Source organism: Heterocephalus glaber, unplaced genomic scaffold, assembly GCF_053883595.1.
Source record: "Heterocephalus glaber isolate CG9 unplaced genomic scaffold, H.glaber_assembly_v1.0 deba00001264, whole genome shotgun sequence".
Taxonomy (NCBI): Eukaryota; Metazoa; Chordata; class Mammalia; order Rodentia; family Bathyergidae; genus Heterocephalus; species Heterocephalus glaber.
In genome coordinates this window covers 163,777-183,899 of record NW_028258231.1, presented here as the reverse complement: position 1 = coordinate 183,899, position 20,123 = coordinate 163,777, and the positions used below count along the sequence as shown (strand labels likewise).

The 20,123-nt window shown below is 41.3% G+C and overlaps 1 protein-coding gene and 1 pseudogene across 1 annotated transcript; one reads left to right on the top strand and one right to left on the bottom strand.

The window, feature by feature from the left end:
* Positions 1-540: 540 nt before the first annotated feature.
* LOC147828150 (signal recognition particle 9 kDa protein pseudogene) lies at positions 541-4,898 on the bottom strand (annotated as a pseudogene).
* LOC101713941 (uncharacterized) lies at positions 4,842-8,898 on the top strand. Its single transcript, XM_087211018.1, has 3 exons — positions 4,842-5,068; positions 5,369-5,570; positions 8,714-8,898. Exons 1-3 carry the CDS (start codon positions 4,897-4,899, stop codon positions 8,748-8,750), a joined length of 411 nt encoding a protein of 136 aa, XP_087067144.1. The 5' UTR covers positions 4,842-4,896; the 3' UTR covers positions 8,751-8,898.
* Positions 8,899-20,123: the final 11,225 nt, after the last annotated feature.

The window sequence follows — 20,123 nt, the reverse complement described above, 5'->3', positions numbered from 1 at the left end:
TTGTCCACTGGATGTCTTAAATCATTAGCATACTAGTTTTTGTATATTTCTTTGCAATACTATTCTAGTGGCTTTTTTTCCAGTTATCGTATATATTTATTGGTTATCAACAGTGCAAGTTTATGCTCCAAAGAAATATAATGATCCACTAAAATGGCTACACTTAATTTTCTCTTAAAGGCAAATGAACTAAATTTAAGAACTGGCTCTTCTTGGCATTTCATTTTAAAATTACTGATACATATTTACCAGAGAAATTCTTCTACATCATTCTGCCCAGCAATAATTAGTTTCTGCAAGTTTCTAAGACAGATGCATTTCTTGTTCAATTTCCAAAAAATAAATGATAGTTCTCTAGCTGAAAGCACTTATATTCCACAGCTCTAAGATAAACATTAAAAAGAAAATACAGAGAATGACCTCTCGGCTTTTGAACAGCCCACTCAGTTACATAAAGTATTTCCTGTCCCAGTACTTCCTCAATTTCAAGAGATATTTACTTCCTACAAACAGAACACACAGAATCTTCATTTCATACTCTCAGTCTGTTTCCATAGTAACACTGCGGGACTCCTTGGCTACCATAAGTCACATCCGCTGACTGTGGAACTTCTCAATCTTCTTCACATCTTGAGCTTGATCTGCTCTGTACACCAAACAAACTAAATCGTCTGTTACTTTACTACACAAATTCCCATCGGCGTGCCTATATTTGAGAACCACCCGTGCTTTCATCGGGTCCGCGAGGTAGAGCGTCTCGGCCATGCGACTGAACTCCTCCCAGGTCTGGGACTGCGGCCTCTGGGCCTGGACGTGGGCTCACGGCTGCCTGCCCACCCACCGCCGCGACCACCCGAAGATGGCTGCGTCTCTTCTCTAGTGGCTTTTTAAAAGAGCCACGTAAATGTAATTTGAGTCACTTTTCATTTTTGAGTTGTAGTTCATGTAAAATTTCTGTAAATTTTGTAGCAATTTTCAAATACCCAGATTTTGGTTTCGTTGATTTTTTTTTTTCATAGAGTTGGATTCTCTGTTTTAGAATTTGCTTCTTTCATCTTTTTTAAATGCTTAATGTTTTGTCTTAGGCACAGTATAAATTTTTTTTCAGTGTCTTTAGTGGGAAATTACATTATTGGTTTAAAATTTGTCTTCATTTCACTACAAGCATTTATAACTACACATTGCATATAAACACTCTTATACCTGCTACTTAGAAGCTTGTGTTGTGCCTTTTTTATTAACATATCTAAAGTACATCCTGATGTCTATTTTGATTTCTTCTTCCAACTTTGGCTCAGATTTTCAGGATGTTGTTTAAATTTCAAATATTTGAGAGTTTAAATTTCTTATAGGCTTTTGGTTGCTACTTTCATTCTATTGGTAAAAGAAAAGGCTTTGAGTTAATTGCAAAATTCTCCAGTACAAATCACCAAATAAACAGAATGCTAGAAATTGCCCCAAAAGGAATGAAACAGTGACTTCAGTGAAACACAAAAGAATAGAAATACAGGAATAGAATTAGAAAAACAATTCATGACATTAATGATGAGTTCAAAAAATGAACCAAACAGAAATTCTGGAATCAAGATTTCAATTAATAAAATAAATTTTAAAAAAAACAAATAGCTTCAACAACAGACTAGATCAAAAAGAAGAAGCAATTTCAGAATTTTAAGTCTTTTAACATAACTAGATCAGAAGAGAAGATTAAAGGACTGAAGAGAGGCAAGAAAGTAAATGAGATTTCTGGCACACTAAAACAAACAAATGTTCCCACCATAGATGTTTAATATAAGGAAAACACAAATAAAAACACAGAGAACTTTTTAAACAAAAGGTCTGAAAATATCTCAAAACATGACTATGATATAGATATCCAAATTCATGATGCTCAAACCACCGGGAGAATGAACCAAAGTGTTCTACCCTAAAGTAGCACGTTATGATCAAGCCATCAAATGTCAGACAAAAGGAATCCTACTAACAGCAAGAGAAAAGCATCAAATCATGTTTACTGGAAGTCACATTTCTTAGCACAAACCTTGCAGGTTAGGAGAGAAAGAGATGATATATTCAAAGTGTTGAAAGAGAAAAAACTACCCATCAAAGAACACTATATCCAGTAAGGCTGTCATTCAGAAATTAAAAAAGCAAGAAAGCAAGCAGGAAAGAAAGACAGACCATTGCGACAAGAAAATGCAAAGAGAATTCATGGTTATTGTGTTAGCCCATTAAGAAATGTTTCAACCAAATATTAAAGAAAGATACTAACATGGAAGATAATCTCAGTGATGAAGTAAATTTATCATCAAATTCAAGATATTCTGTTACATTAATGATGGTATTTACTCTCAAATCTCTACCATGAAAGTTCAAAGTAGAAATAGATCCTGATAACTATATTTACCCAAGTTGTTCAGGGACACACAAAATGCAGCATTCTAAAGGAAGGCAAGAAAATTATGAATGATGCATGCAAAGAGACCTTCAGAGCTTTAGTGTCAAGCCAAATTTAAGTGGTAAACACTCTAAAATAGTACATTATATCTAAAATTTTCTACAAAAGTCCATCAGTAATAAGAAAGCAAAAAAGTGCAGCAGACACATCAAAATGAAAAACAGTGGAATTAATGCCAATCACTACTGAAAACTACAAAACTACAAAGTGGACAAGAAGAAAAGAAGACAGAAAAGGAAGAAGAATGGCAAACAACCAGCAGAGTACTGGCAAAGTGCTACCAGGTACTCCTTCTCTGTCAATAACAACTGTGGCTGTAAACGAATGAAATCCTCTCACTCAAAGATGCAGGACCACTGAATGGATTTTTAGAAATGAAACATGCTACTATACGCTGCCTACAGGGATTCTCTGCCCACAAAAAGACAACAGAGCCTGGAGGTGAAGGGACAGAGAAGTGTTCCATGGAAATGCAAACCAAGCGACAAAGAGGAACTTCTTTTGTTTCAGATAAATTAAACTTCAAATCAAGATATGTAATAGGACAAAGAGGGCAACCCCATAATTGTAAAGTTGTCGATTCTGCAACAGGATCTAATAATTTGAAAATATGTGTGCACTACACACCAGAGAACCCAAATATATAAATCAAAATTAAGAGACATAAACTACAGTAGAATGTAATACAGAACTTCAAAACCACACTTTCAAAACTAGACAAATTAGCTAGACAAAAAACAACAACTGAGAAATGAGTGATTTTTTACACTGTGGTCTAGATCAAAAGGATTTACTATGTATTTAGAGAATTTCCACAGTTCTCTAACAGTGGGAGAATACACTTTCTCCCTAACAGCACACAAAAATTCCTCCAGTATACACTGTATGAGAGATCAAAAGGCAAATCTTAAAACATTTTTAGAATTTAACATCATATCAAGTATACATTTTGAATGCTTACAATAAAACTAGAAACCAGCAGTAAAATCACCAATGAGAAAGAACTTGCAAAATATTCTCATGCACAGAAAAGGAGCAAATAGCTTTTGAAGGACGAGGGGGTTCACCAGTGAAATTTAAAAGAGACTTGACCAATTCCTTGTGAAAAATGAAAGTGGAAACCCAACAAGCAAAACTAAAGAGATGTGGCAAAATCTGATCTGTGACAGAACAAAAGAACAATAAATTTCAACTTCCATACAGCACGAAGATCTACGTGAGCAATCTGGTGCTACCACAAGGCATTACTAAACAAAAACAAAGTAGAACCAAAATGGATAGAAAAATAATAATAAAAATCAGACAGGAAATTAATTACATAAAAAATAAGGATAACAACACAAAAGAAATAGTTGGATTTTTGAAAACTTAAAAATCAAGTTACTTTTAGGCAGACAAGGCAAGAAAAAAAAGGAAAAGACAAAAACAAAATCTGATATCAAAGGAAACACGGCAACTGATACTACAGAAGTGCCAAGGAGCGTAAGAACATATTGGGAAGAACTACACAGCCAAAGTTTTGATAACATAGAAAAAAATTAATAGCCACCTAAAGACAACCAGCCTACAAAGATTAGATCAAAGATTAGATTGCGAATCTGTGCATCAAAGAAGGATAATTTTAAGTCATTTGTAGAAAAACAGATGCAACTTGAGACCATAAAGTTAAATAAAATAAATCACACACACAAGCTTAAATATCATATAATTTTTCTTGTATGGGAAACTCAAGAAATAAATAAATTAAAGATCCAAATAAAAAATATATACAATAAGAGACAAGGAGGTCAACCTTTTGCAAAGGGGAAGGCGACCAAGGATGGAGAGAAGGGGAAGGGAGGGAAAAGAAGGGAATGAAAACAGGAATTGGGATGTGCTATGCACAATGCCACACATGGAATGTGATCGTTATGTACTGCAAACGTGCACTCATAAAAATAAAACTTAAAAAGCAATAAAAATAAGAAATGAGAATGTGAGCATGTGAATAAAGAATGAGGAAACTTATCCAATACTTAAGTCTGCTAACAGATGAGAGTCTAGGATAGGGAGATTCACTGCTGAATTGTACAAACTATTTAAAGACAAATTCATAAACTTATATGAAGCTATTTCAAATATTGAAGAGGAAAGATTCCCTTGCTTTCTGTCCTCTTGAATATAAACATGTCAATATTGTAGCAGATGGTAAGCAGGAAAAGATACTGAGTCAACGTCATCGTCAGCTTCGACCAAGCACAAATCAATAATCAAAGAGAACACGGGGACATCAAAGAACCGCAGGGACACTGGCAGCCCTCTCCCTCCAGATCAAACGCCCACCTCCTCTACTGCACCCTCTGCCTCTGAGTCTTCTCCTAGCTGACCCATAAATACAGCCTCACTCCGCCCTCCCACACACCGGGATCCTGCTCTCCACCCTCCAGTGACTCCCAGCCATGAGGACCCTCACCCTCCTTGCTGCCATTCTCCTGCTGGCCCTGCAGGCCCAGGCTGAGCCTCTCCTAGAGAAAGCTGAGGATGCTCTAGAACAGCAGCAGCTCCAGGAAGAGGACCAGGACGTGGCCATCTACTTTGCAGGGGCTGAGCGCTCTGGTCTTCAATCCCCAGGTGAGAGACACAGTGTGTTGGAGGCATGGAGTCCAGAGAAGAAGGTCCAGAAGTGGACTATGGGAGCAGGGCTAGAAAGACTCAGGGCCCTTAGTTGACTGTTTTTAACTTCTGTGGGCCTTCACTTCCTCACTATACAATGAGGAATGAGAGCCAAGTAAATCAACAGAGACGTTCTTCCAGATTTGATTCTTTGTCAAATTCACTGTGCTTGCCATATACTCAGACGTACAGTCTACTTCTTTCTGTATCGCAGTGAGTGAGTAGTTGTTATAGAGAGTTTATTTTTCTCCCTGCTAGATGAGAATTTACAAACTGGAAGTCTCTACTCAACTGCTGGGGAACCAGAGCAACTCCACCCACTGCGCTCCAAGCCAGGACAACTGAGAACTGTGCGCGCCAGACCTAGGCCCCGCCCCGCCCTTGGCGCCCTCTGCCTAGACCCATCCCCCGGCCAAGACCCCGACCCCGGAGAGTACAGGCCCAGCAGCCTGGAGGAGAGGTAAGCCCTGAGGTCGGTTGCTTCAGGGAGAAATAATAGATGGGCCACTAGGCTAGCTCCAGGGAAAACCCACAGACAGTGTAAACTGAATAGAACAGCTGGGGTTTACCCCCAAGAGAGGCTTCTTCACAGTAGGATAGATCTGCCAGATTAATTAGTCTGCCACCTTTGATCTCAGTCTCAGGCAAAGTCTCTGACAGGAGCAAAATGCAGACAAACCTTGTGCCATGGCATAAAAGGCATTATCTGGAGTCCAGCAGCCAATGGGGTCCTTCTTCTCAGCAGCAACCTCTTGATCCTGGTCTTTACTGACTTTCTGGTCTTCTGACCTCTGACCATGATCTCCCATACAGTACAGCCTAAAGCGTTGCAGCTCTAAGTTTTTAGCTGACATCTCTGAACCTTGCCTACTTCTTCCCCTTCCCACAAGCCAGTGCAAAGGCTCTTGACCCACATGTCCAGGTAATGTCACAGCAACAACGCCACTCTTGGTACCAAATTCTGTCTTAGATGCTTTTCTCTCACTGCTGAGACAAAATACCCACTACACAAAATTAAGGGAAGAAAGGTTTACATAGCTCGCAGTTTGTAGAGGTTTCAGTTCATAACTGGCTGCCTCCAAGTCAGGGTGGCACATGGCAGAGGGCAATAGTTCATGGTGGTGGAATACAGCAAACCAGCAGGGGACCTTAGTAACTTCTTTCTGCCCCTTCCATCTTATCCAGACTTCCAGGATTAGGGTGGGGCCAAACCAACCAGTGGACTCATTTAGTAATCACACACGCTTAATCCCAATGTCACACACTCTAGATTCAACCAGCTCTGAAAAGGCCTATGATCACAGAGGCTTTGGGGGGACATCTAGACACAAACCGTAACAATCTCCTGTTTCTTTTTCCTCTTTTATCCTTAGCTTTGTTGATTTAATTTGGCATTCTTTTCCTCTTTCCTTTTGCACTCTCCCTCTTTAATTTGATCCCTAATATTTTTCCTTTACTCACTATTCCTTCCATTTTTTCCATGATTTTTTTCTATTACTATTATCTAAAGCTACTAATGTCTCTTTACTCTTTAGTAAGATCCTTTATTCACCTTTATGACCTTCTTATCTTCCATGGCTTAATTTTTCACATTGTATATATTTTGCCCCACTCCCTACAACCGCTCCCCTTACCATTATAACCATTAAGCTTTGTTAATCTATAGATGATTAGTTAGCTGCATCTTACTGTGGTTGGGCACTGTTCCGTTGTTAATGGGGGTAAAGTTTTTCCACTGAGTACATGTTTACGATACATCCATATCCGATTTGTCTAAGGGTTCAGATGTAATCATAGATGTCTTTTCTATGTTGAAGTGTGGTACATTATTGGCTCTTAGGGTTTGTCAGTGTCCTGTTTGTATTTGGTGACAATATTTTACTGCGTTAGCCATGGGGACAGCATAGTACCAGCACAAAAACAGACATGTAGATCAATGCGACAGAATAGAAGAAACAGAAACGACCCCCAGCACATTCAGTTATTTGATCTTTGACAGAGAGGCCAAAGACATATGCTGGAAGTAAGATAGCCTCTTTAATAAATGGTGCTGGGAAAATTGGATCTCTACCTGTAGAAGATTGAGTCTAGATTCATATATCTGACCATATACTAAACTAAAAATAATGGATCAAAGATCTAAAGGTTAAAACAGAAACCATCTTATACAATATAAAATAGGTGCAATTGTTGAAGGCGTAGCCTTAAAAGACTGTCTGAATAGAACTCCGATGGCACAAAAAATAAGACCAAGAGTCAACAAATGGGATCATATGAAGTTAAAGAATTTCTTCACAGTAAAGTAAACAACCAACAGTGTGAAGAGACAACCTAAAACGGGGAAAATTTTATTCTAGCTATTCTTTAGACAGAAGACTAGCATCTGAAACAGAAAAGACTCAAAAAAATAAGCCCTCCCCAAAATGAAAGACCCAGTCAAGAAATGGGAAACTGAAATGAATAGACACTTCTCAGGAGAAGTACAAATAGGAAATAAATAGATGAAATAAAGTTCACCATCACTGGTCATTAGATAAATGCAAATTGAATCAAGTTTGGGATACCTTCATATGCCAGAAAGATTGGCTAGCATCAAGAAATCAAAAAATATCAAATGCTGGTGTGGGTGCACAGGGAATAAAACAAACATATTTACCTTGTTTATAGGAATGTAAATCTGGAAATCAGTGTAGAGATTCCTCAGAAAACAAAAAATAGAAATTCCATTTCACACAGCCATGTCCTTCTGGGTATCTTCCCAAAAGGATAAAGTTACCATAGTACAGTGATCCATGCACACTCATGTTTATAGCAGCACAATTCTAATAGCTAATCTTGGAAATGGCTTATATTCCCATCAACAGATGAATGCCTAAAGTAAATGTGGTATTTGTACACAATAGAATACTACTCTGTCCTAAAGAAGGATAAATGAAGTATTTGTAAGTAAAGAATACATCTGAGACCGTAGTATTAAGTAAAATGAGTCAGATACACAAATATTGTATGGTTTGTCTTATACCAGAAACCACAAATATAAATAAGGAGCAAAATAAAATATAAATAATAGCAAGATCTTTTTAAATGGCAAGGAGAACAAAAAATAGAAGGAGCAGGAGGGAAGGGTGAGAAATGGGATGGAAAAGAATGGCAATCAAAGTTGAAATCGAGCATTTGCAAACGGGAAGAGGCCCAAGAGTCAAAAAGAGCAGGGAGAGGTGGTTGGGGGTGGGGAGTAAAAACTGAATAAAGATGCATCAGGTATGTGTACCGATTCCCTATAAGTATAATCAGGGTTACTGCAAACATTTAGGATCAATACAAAAAGAAGAACCTGGAGCCAGCTATGCGCATCTGTGCAAATGTATGCATGCTGGGTCGGGAGCACAGAGAACTGCACACGGGTGAGGAGTGGCCTCCAATGCTGTGAGGGACCAGCACAGGCCGAAGGGTGGAGCCCTGTGCATGGGTGCTATGTCCATTGCTGGGTGCAGTGGTGCCAACATGACACACCCATGCCACTCAGCACGGACCCTCCCTAGGGCTCGCTTCACCATCCACTGCTGACCCGTGTTTAGTACTCAGTGTTCTCTGTGTCCCCAGGGCCAGCAAGAAGCCTGATCTGAAGTTGCAGAAATAGAGCCTGGGGCCTTAGACACCATGTACTCTGCTGTCACCCAGCACAGAGAAGAGATCGCCATTTACATTGATGCCTGGATGACACTTCACCCCTCTACCTGACCTCAGTGTTCCTTCTCTATTTCAAATAAATTCCTCCCAGCAAGTTCTCCATTTGTGCTCCTTGACATTGGTATGTGTCTCAGACACAACTATTTAAGATATCTTAAATATGACACTTTTAAACAGAAGCCTGGCTCCCAGCTTCAAGGATGATCATGGGCTTCAGCACAAAGTGACAAGAAAGATCCCACGAGGCTCATCCTTCTGCTGAGCCCTCCTGTCTCCTAACTGTCTTCATTTCGATTGCACCAGTTCTTTGTCCCTGCCGTCTCCATTATGTTCACACAGTCATAACATCATTACTTGCCGGAAAAGCCAACATCCCCTTCATGACGTGTTGGCCCAGCCAAGGTGAATCATTTGTCTCTTACACTAGGGATTTGATTCATGCCATGAAAATGATATTCAACATGGAGTGGTTATTTAAAGAACACAGTAAGTAGAAGGAAAAGCACAAGAAACCCACACTGTGACATAGATTTATTGCTATTCAACTTCTTGTGGAGTCAAAGCAGGATTGCAGAATTTGATATATAAGTAAAATTGGTCTTCGCAAAACAAAATGCAGAGGAAAAACCTTTCTATTGCATGTCACAACATGCTGTGACCTAAATTACCTTACAGCTGCTGAGAATCTGACAATCCCTGTGAAGTACAGCTTTGCAGGCCTTCCTAGGAACAGTGAGCAGACAGGAGTTCTCCATGTGACTGAGAGTCCCCCCAGTGTCACAAGGGATGGGGCTCTGATTCTGAAGGATCACGCATGATAAGGACTGCAGCAATGGAGTTTAGAGCCATAGATTCTGGTCTCATCAGCCATAGCCCTCCTCCTATTTTATCTCCAGCTTCTCCCCACCCCAGCATGCACACCATTTGAGGTTGACACCCTCCCTGAACTTCTGGCCATGTAAGAGCTCAGGGTCATTTGTAACCCTTGTGTCTCTGAAAAGCCAGTCAGATATTGGTGAAGTTAACTATGCTTCTTCCTCTGTCTGAATGTTCTTCCCTGTCAAGATACCCACTGGTACTTGGACACTCATCCCCTATTTTCTTCAAATAACTATCAGAAGATGAGTTTAAACCCTGGATTTCTGCCCTGCATTCGTAGAGACTCATTGTATCTACTGAACTTCAAGTATTTCCAGTCAGGGATTCCATCGCAGAAGTCTAGCAAAAGAAAATCCCATATCAATCTGTGGATGTTGCAGTTACCTGGCTAAGAATTTCCCAAGAGGTTGTCCAGAGACAGATGAAGTATAGCCTGCAGGAAAGAGGACAGTGTTTCAAGAGAGATAACATGCTTCACTAAACATACTTCTGCGGGGAAATACGTGCATCATGTGTTTGTACTTGGGGCCTGACAGCAGGGTGCAGAGCTCTGTGACGCTCAGAACGGGGTTTGCACTTCAGTGTCTGTGTGTATGTGAGTACGGGGAAGAGAGGACTGGGGAGAGAAGAAAGGAATATGTGGGGCTCCTCTACTGACCTCCAAGCCCTCAGATGTTCTGCTGATCCAGGGTTTCCACTTCTCCTGCAGGTTCCTTCTCTTTGCTTATGCCCTACACTACCTGACAGGTTATCCTACAAGGCCTGATAAGCCTCTCTGATCCCCATCACTATAACTATTGATCTCAGGCCACAGGGACTCTTTGTGATATACTGAATGACTTTGAGAATAAGCGAGGATTCCTCCTTAGTTTGCAAGGTTGAACACACAATCCTAGACTTACCTTCAGGCAATGTCTCATCAATGCGTCAGAGTATAGGCCTCCGTGGACCCACCAGGGTGTGTGAGGGAGAGCTCCAGTGCACAGTGTCTGGGAGGCAGTGTAACCATTGTCTTTCCCAAGCACAAGTCGGGTGGTGACACGGGCAGCTCTAGGTTATCAGGACAAGAAAAACTGTCCCGCGAGGGGGCGCATTTCCATAGAAACTGGCCTGCGGGCAAGACTGCCTCAGATTGGGTAAACTGATGCCAAATTCAAATGAATATTAAACGAGTGCATGAGTAGACTGAGAGGTACAATAGTCCAAGGGAGCACCTCGGGGATGGATACAGTGTGGAACTTCCCCGCTCTGGAGGAACCTCAGAAGAGGGATTTCAGAGAGAGCTTTGTACCCGTTGCTTCTCTGAGGACCTGGGAGAAGGAGCCTGTGTCCCGAGTCCTACAGCCCGAGTAGCAAGCCTGGCCAGCTCAGAGCAGGTCTCATTTAAAGCCAAACTGCTCTGATCACACCACAGCAGTGTGACTGGGTTGGTGTGAGGTGGAGCCCCCGAATTTGTGCTTCCGGTGTGTTCCCGGGAGGCGCAAATGCTTCTGGCACAGAACCAGCTGGAGACCCCTGCTCTGGCTCTGCAAACAACACAGCTCTCACGGGCCACCTTGCCCTCAGCTCCACGCACAGTGCTGGGCCCGGCGGTCCAGCAGCTCCTCCTCGTGTTCCGTTCATTCCTGTGCCACCCTCCACTGTCACAGCACTCTTCCCATCACCCGGGCAACCCTCCTAGCGGAAGTCTAGGCTCCAGCATCCTGCACAGCCTCGCTGTGACGTTCCCGCTGTCTCACGCAGCTGCTCCGCAGGCCCTGTCACCCAAAGCCCGGGCCTCTGCTCCCACAAGCCCACCATCCCCGGGTGAAAGCCCACACTGGTCTGTAATGATCCAGAAATGATCTAGGTCGCATCAGTGCCCTGACAGCCAGAGCAACTCAGCAGCCTGTTCTGCAGCTCTCTGTCCTCACCCTGGGTAAGCACATGTCCCAGGGCACAGGAGCCTTGTCTCCATCTCAGTGCCATCTTGGAGTGGAGCAGAAGGCCCCAAACCAGGTCAGGCTGAACCGGAGCTATGGCCATGCCCGGAAAGCACCAAAACGTTCACTTCATCTTCCTCGCCACCAAAGAGTAAAAGGGCATCACGTGCCCTCAGCGGTAGAAAATCCCTTTGGAGCTGGGGGGGGGGGTGGAAGCCTGTGATTCCAGCCCTCCAAGAGGATGAGGCAGGAGAGCCGCGGAGTTCCAGTCCTGCCTGAGCAACTCAGTGACCTAATACAAGGCCTGGTCTCCACTGAAAGAAGAAGTGGGGAGCCTGAGGATTGGCTCCATGTGGAGATCCTAGATTCAAGCAGGAAAGGAGGGGCAGGAGAAGGAAAAGAATGTCTCTGCAAAACAAAATGTGTCGCTCTCTCAAAAGGGACATGGAGGAACCATTTCATAATTAAAGACGATGTTCAAAACAGCAGCATACACAAAGGGCCTCATATCCCACAGCATAAGTACTTAGAATTTTAGTTTATTCAAGAACATTTTGTTATGAAAAAGAGAACTTACACATAAGTTGAAATCAGAGAGAGACAGAAAGAGCATGTCAACATATTAAATGAATGCATTTTTCTTGGAAAACTTGAGAACAAATATCCCCCCCACCTACCCTGTCCAACCACCTTAGAATACAGCATGCCAATGTAGCTCTAGTCCCATTCTGCCACAGATAATCCACCGTATATTTGGGCCTAAGCCACTTCAGGGCCACAGAGGAAGGAAATGCACTTTGTAGCTGTCACTTCCTCTATATTTTGACATTCTTGATTTTAACCCATTTCTTGAGATGAAACTCACATACCATTTTGTTTACTCATCTCACACATCCAAGTGTAAAACAGCAGGTGTTTTGCATGCTCACACGTGGGTACGACCAGCCCGGGGTCCCTTTCAGAATGGAACCACCTCAGGGCCACCAGGACCTTCAACGTCTGCTCTCCCAGCTTCCTAACCCAGACTCTACCCATTAATAATCTTACTCTGATCTTTAGATTTATTTGTGCATTCCTGGTTAAATATATCAAGAAAGCCATATGATCTGTGTTTCTGTGTCTGTCTTCTCTTATCTCCTCACAAGCTTCTGTGCGGTTGCATGTACTTTGGCTCCTGAGACTCTGCCTAGGACACTGTCCTGGCTCACAGGGTACAACTGTCTTTCATGTACTGAGGAACCCCCAAAGTGTTAGCCCACAATGAAGCTGTTTTCTATTCCCACCTGCAGGGCGTGAGGCTTCGGGGATCGCCACACCCTTGCCGACATCTGTCCTTACCAGAACGTTTGGTTCTTGCTATCGTGGTGGGAGAGAAGTGGTCCCTGGTGATGGTTTTATTTGCTTCTCCATATTGAAAGATGATTTCAAGCATCTTTCCAAGTGTTAATGGCCATTGTATACAGTCCTTGGGGACCATTGTATACTGTCCTTGGGGAAGCACAAATGGAGATAGATCACCGGTCAGTTCTTAAACATAGTTATCTTTCTATTACCATGTTGCATGTATTCCAGACATGCATCTTGTGAGAGTCAAAGTCTGTTTTTTCTCTCTGAGTTGTTCTATTTACTTTCTCGATACTGTCTTTCCAAATTCAAAAGCTGCCCATTCTGAAATGTACATTTATATATTTTCTTGTCATTCATGATATGGTATTTTCTCTAAGTGTTCACTGACAGATGCAGGAAATGAAGGTTCACCCTTTCGTCCTCTACGGGTTTGAAATTTTACATTTAATTCTGTGATCCACTTTGCATTGTACTTTGATTACATTGTGAGGTAAAATCCTAATAGATGCTGCTGCTGTGGCTGGCAGCTTGCCCACAAATGACACTGAGATTTGTATTTCCCCCTTGAGGGGTCTTAGCATTCCTCAAGGAAGTCAGACTATCATGTGCACCAATTTTTTATATCTGGACTATTAATTTTATTCTGCTGACCCACATGCCTGTCACTGCACTGATTCCTCACTGCTACAATTACAACTGCTTTGTAGTTAAGTTTTGAAAACGGTGCTCATTTGTCCTTCATCAGGTCAGTTTTCACTATTCTGCATTTCTGGAAATTCTACACAGATTATAAGATCAGTTTCTCAGTGTTGTCTATTCATTATTTTTTCTGTTACAGGGTCTCGCTACATAGTCCTGGACAGCCTTGAACTCACTGGAGAATCCAGGCCGGCTGGAATTCCTGATCCTCCCACTTCAGCCTCCCCAGGGCTGGGATTACAGACATGAGTCACCACGCCTGCTCAGTCTGTCAGTTTCCATGAAGTCACCTGGGGCTGTGAAAGGGACTGAGCTGGACTTACACACTACACAGGCAGAATTGCCATCACAAACTCACATCTTACCGAGCAGATGCTTAGGGTGTTTTTCCATGTACATGCAACTTTAAGACATTTCTCAGCAGCATTTTGTACCTTTCACTGAACAAGTTTTGTGTTCTTTTCTTCCATTGGTTCATGTGTCTTTTATTCTTCTTACATTATTCAATAGAAAGCTTTGTAGTTGATATGTGAATGTTTGTCACGAGTGTGTAAAATATAACTGAAGTTTGAGTCTTGACCTTGTATCCTACAACAATATTAAACACATTTATTTGTTTTAATAGTTGTTGAGTAAATTCCTTGGTATTTTTCATGTAAAAGATTGTATTCTCTTCAGACAAATATAAGTTTACTTCTTCCTTTCCCATCTGGGTCCGGTTTACTTCTCTGACTTGCTCTGTGGCCCAGGCCGGAGCAAGAAGGCGGAATAAGGAGAAGTTGCAGGCACAGCCTCCTGCAGCTGCTGCCTGCCCGTGGAGTGGACCATCCGTCTCCACCCTGAGTGGACTCTGGGTTCGGTACCTGATGAGACCGCACTGAGGAAAGTATCTACTCTCTGTGCAGTTTTTTTTTTTTTTTTTTACCAGGAAGGAGCACTGACTTCTGCCCAGTGCCTGCAGACACCATCTTGAGCTCTTCATTTCTTACGCTATTGCTCCACAATTTTACATGACTTAATTTTTGGATGCTAAATCACCTTCACCTTTAACATATATATTGGGCTGAGTCATGGTGTGTTGTCTTTTTTTATGTAGTTACATGCAGTTTGCTCATATTTTGTTGAGGATTTTTGTGTCTATATCCAGCAGTTATACACACTGTCCAAAGTACGGTGTGCATATAATTTAACACATTATTACAGTAAGATATATTTTCCTTAATCCTCCTCAAAAATACTACAAACACCATTGAACACATGTATCCTATCAATCCTGCAACTTTCTGAAGCAGTTCTGGAAGTCCTCTTGGGGAAATATTTACAAAGTGAGATAAAAAATACAGTGAATGCTGCTGCCAAGTGCAATCCAGCAGACAGGCAGGCTCCTAAAACATTACACTGTGTCCTCATCCTCCTTATTCATCTTCATATTAACTTATCTCAAAGTACATTCTGATTTTACTTCTGACTTCTTCTTGAACCATGCTTTATTTTTATGACTGCCGCATGATTTTCATATAGCTGTGAGTTTCAAAAATTTCACTCTGCTATTGAGTAGTAATTTCATTCCCTGTAGTCTGAGGACATGCTTTGAGTTACTCAAATGACTTTCTACTTACAGATCCTGAAGAAGTAGAAATTTACACATTACCTTTAAAAATTAAAATAATAATAATAATAACCTTAGGAAAACTGATTTAGAAACAAAATAACACCAGTGATTCAACAAAATCAGAAGGGCAATTTGTGATCTCAATAATGTTTTGAAAAAATTAAATAAAACGGAAATTCTGGAACTGAGAACTCAATGAAGAAAAAATAATAAAATAGATGGCTTCAATATCAGACAAAATCAAGAAAGAGACAGGTTTGAATATGAAGACAAGATTTTAGATATAACCTCATCAGGTAGAAGTAAAGAAAAAGATTGAAAGACAGCCAAGAAAATCAATGGGACTAATTGAGCACAGTAAATAAATGTGCCCACTATAGGAGATTCACAGGAAGAAAAAAGAACTCACAAAACTTATTTAAAATAAGAATTGCTGAAAATACCTTAATCTTGAGAGTAACATGGATATCCAGAATCATAAAGCTCAGACAAAGGTCTACTATCTCAAATCTATAAAGAACTTAAAAAGATCAGACCTCCCAAATTTAAAGACCCAATCTGAAAATGGGCATCTGAAATGAACAGACATTTTGCAAACAAAGAAGTAGAAATAGCAAATAAATACATGAAAAAATGTTCAACATCATTGGTCATTCCAGAGATGCAAATGAAAACAACACTGAGATTCCACTTCACTCCAGAAAGAATGGCTGCTATCATGAAATCAACCAATAACAAATGCTGGCGGGGTTGTGGGGAAAGAGGAACCCTGCTCCACTGCTGGTGGGAGTGTAGACTGGTGCAAGCACTGTGGAAATCAGTATGGAGATACCTCAAAGAACTAGGACTGGAAGTCCCATTTGACCCTGCTATTCCACTGCTGGGGATCTTCCCCAAAGAATTAAAAGAATCATACCACAGTGATATATGTGCACCCATGTTCATAGCAGCACAGTTTGTAATAGCTAAAACTTAGAAACAGCCCAAATGCCCATCAACTGGAGACTGGATAAAGAAAATGTGGTTTTTTTATAAAATGGAGTACTACTCAGCCATAAAAATGAGAAATTAGAGACATTTATAGCTAAGTGGATGCACATTGAGGCGATACTCTTAAGTGACATAAATAGGACACACATGTATAAATACCGAATAGCTTCTCTGGTGTGAGAAACTGAAAGTGTAAATAAGGACTAAATGTATAATAGGTAATGTGAAATAGGAAGAAAAGGGGCAAAGGGGAAGGAAGTGGGAGGGCTAGGGGAAAGGATAGAAGGGAATGGGATTAATATGAGAAAATGGAAAAATAGGAAAAAAATCTTTGTAAATAGGGAGGGATGGAGGGGTTGAAGGGAGGGCTGGGCAAGGGCAAAAAATAAGAACCAGGAGAGACTATGTAAAGGTGCAAATTTCCAATGATGAATGTCATTATATTGTATATCTAAAATGTACCAATGATTAGAATGAATAATTGATAATGTAAAATAGGAAGAAAAGGTCCAAAGGGGTAGGGGTAGTGGGAGGGGCAGGGGAAAGGAAAGAAGGGAAAGGAAAAATGATGAGAAATGGAAAAAAATGGAAATAAAGTCTTTGTAAATAGGAAAGGGTGGAGGGCATGAAGGGAGGGCTAGGAATGGGGAAAACATAAGAACCAAGATGCATTATGTAAAGGTACAATTCCCAATGAGAAATGTAATTGTGTTGTATACCTACAATGTACCAATAAAAGAATTTAATAAAAAAAAACCCAAAACAAAAAACAAATAAGATTCATTCCTCAGTATTGCGTTAGTTACCTATTGGGTCATCTTGAGGAAGAAACACCCAGGTGATTGGATTAATGGAGTTCTGGGTGTGGCTGAAGGGATTTACTGAAAAGAGAGACCCACCCTGGTGTCAGTGGCGCCACCCAATAGGTGTGCAGCCTGGATGGAATAAACAGGGGTGAAGAAGGAAGACTCACTCCTGCTTCTTCAGAGGTGCTCCACGCATCATGTTCACCTTGCACATCTACCGCGGGCTCTTCTGCTTTCCAGTGCAGACCTTCAGCCTTATGGCAGATGTTTTGTCCTCCTGATATGGGCTCACATGGGACTCTGCAGTGAGCTCCAGGCTTTTCACCTTTGACTGGAGCCTCTGGATTTCCAGCATGGACAGGCCTTTTGCCATCTTCCACACCTGATTGTGCAGTTGGCCATTATAAGCCTACCTTGTAAATCCTTAAATATTCATATATCTTATATTAATTCTGTTTTTCAAGTGAGTACTGATACTGGCATGTTGTAATTCAACCATACAAACCTAAAGAAAATTCTACAAGCATCAAGTCACACGTATGGGAAGAACCATTTCACTATTAGCAGATTTCCCAACAGAAACCTTATACTTTAGGAAAAAATGAGATAAAAATTTCAAAGTGCTGAAAGAAAAACCACACACACACAGTGTGTAATGGATTAACTAACCATCAACTTGTAACGCCCAGCTGAACTGAATCAGTGTGGTGTGTGCGTGGAGGATCCACCCAAGGATTGTCACCAATAGCCATGAAAAGAAAAATGGAGGGGAAGATCTTGGCCTTTTGATTTTCTACAAGAAGCTTGCTGTGGATGGATTTTTGATGTGAACTAGACTGTTCTCCTAGGAGGAGACGCTCAGGGCCGTACTGTTGCTGGGAACAGCTATTGTTTTCCTCACAGGAGCTCGGATCTTCACCATAAGCATTGATTTCTGGCTCCAATGTGGATCCCTCAGTTTGGTGGCACAAATATTCAATCTCACTGGTGTACATTTTCTGGCCTTTGGACCTTCTGGGTGCAGATCCTCAATATGGACAAGCATGAGACATGGCTGTAGGATCTAGGCCACTGGCTGGACCCGAGGAGGACATTGTCTTGGACCCTAAGCCTATACTGCTGGGATCTAGGTCTTCAGGTGGATCCTTCGGGCTTCTAGTGTGGGGTTCATCTCTTATAATCCTTTGCATTTGACTTTTTGGGCAATTTTCATAAAATAATCTTATAAGTTATGTGTCTTGTATTTAATGTATTCCCTTGCCCAATCCTGCAGACTACAACACACTGCACCCAAAATTCTACAGACAGCAAAGCCATTGTTCAGAAATAAAGGCTTTTGCACTCAAAGGAAAGCAGAGGGAATTCCTGACAATTAGATTGGCTCTGGATCAAATGTTCAAAAGAGTGCTTCAACTGCAAGTTAAAGAAAGATAATTACTAACCTCAAAAAAGTAAACTTCAGAGGAAGGAATAAATTCATAATCAAATTCAAAGTACTCCATCACATTAATAGTGGTTGTTGTACTCAGGGTTTTTAAAGGAATAGATTTAACACAGGACACATCATTTCCAGCATAATTTTGTAATGTTTACCCAAAAAGTCTAACACAGAGGAGGTCAAGAGTTATGTCCACATGCTACAGACCTGAAGGATTGAGCTGAGGGCTTAGAGCCCATGGCAATGTCCCACACAAGTCCAGCTCAAGGCCTACAGTCCAAGGCAATGTCCTCCATGAGTCCAGCCAGAGGCCCAGAGCCCATTGCCATGTCTCATGCAAGTCTGTATCAAGGGCCTGCACTGAGGAGGCTCAAAAGCCAGTTGGTGAAGCTAGAAGCTAGAAGGATCTGTGCCACCAGGCTGAGGGCTCTGCACTGGAGGCAGGAAGCAATGCTCAAGGCAGAGATCCGAGCTCCCCTGAAAAGAACAGCAGCCATTCCTGGCAACAAGGACCCCAGCTCCCCTGACTACAAGAACAGCCCTGTTAGTATCAGGAAAACCAGCCACAGGAAGCTTCTCCGGGCAGATCAGCAGGACACCATTTTCCTCCTCAGTTCTCCTTTTATGCTATTGGCAGCAATGCTCAGGTAGATGGGCCATGCCCAGCACCACACTGCATCATTTCAGCTGGGGATTCAAGTTTGCCATTAGTTCATCCAGCACAGGGCATACAGGCTTTCAAATCCCTAGCATAGAGGTGCAATAGGCGCATGGATGACAGAACGGCACGCACCTAAGTTGTTAAGGACACATAAGATGAAAAGATCTACTGGAAGTCAAGAAAATTAAACAACGGTTGGAGGGTAAATTTCGGGTTTTTTATTCAAGCAAGGTTTAGGTGTTACTGGCCAAAATGGTACATTGTACTGCTGAAAAAGGCAGGGGAAAGCCAATAGCAACATCAAGTAAAACGTAGAGCAAAACTTAAAAACAAAGGCATTGATGCCAATCACCACTGGAAACCACAAAGCGCACAGGACAAAAAGAAAGGGGAAAATGCATAGCAACAGGAAGACTAACAAGGCCAGGAGTAACTTTCACCTAAATAAATGACTGTGAATGTAAATGGATGAAGCCAATCCACTAAAAGATACACATTAACAGAACACTTTTCAAAAAGAAAAAGAAAACATGCAACTATATGCTGCCTACAAGAGATTCGCCTCTTGGTAACGGCATATTGAGACTCTAAGTGAAACGATGGAAAAGGGGTTCCATCCAAAAGGAAGCCAAAGGAGACAGGGAAGGTGTCTGCTTCTATCATATAAAATAGATGTTAAGCCAAAAGGTATAAAAAAACAAATAACCACAAAGATGTCAATTTTACAACAGAATATAAAATGAAAATATAAATGCACTTAACACCACAGAACCCCAAAATACAAATCAAATATTATACACCTAGAGAGAGAGAGAGAGAGAGAGAGAGAGAGAGAGAGAGAGAGCACAAAAAAGTAATAGTAGAGACCTTCAAACCCTCAAGTTCAAAAGTGGAAAAATCATCCAGACCAAAAAAGTCAACTAAACATGGCTAATTTCCACTCCATTATGGATCAGGCAGAGAGGCTGT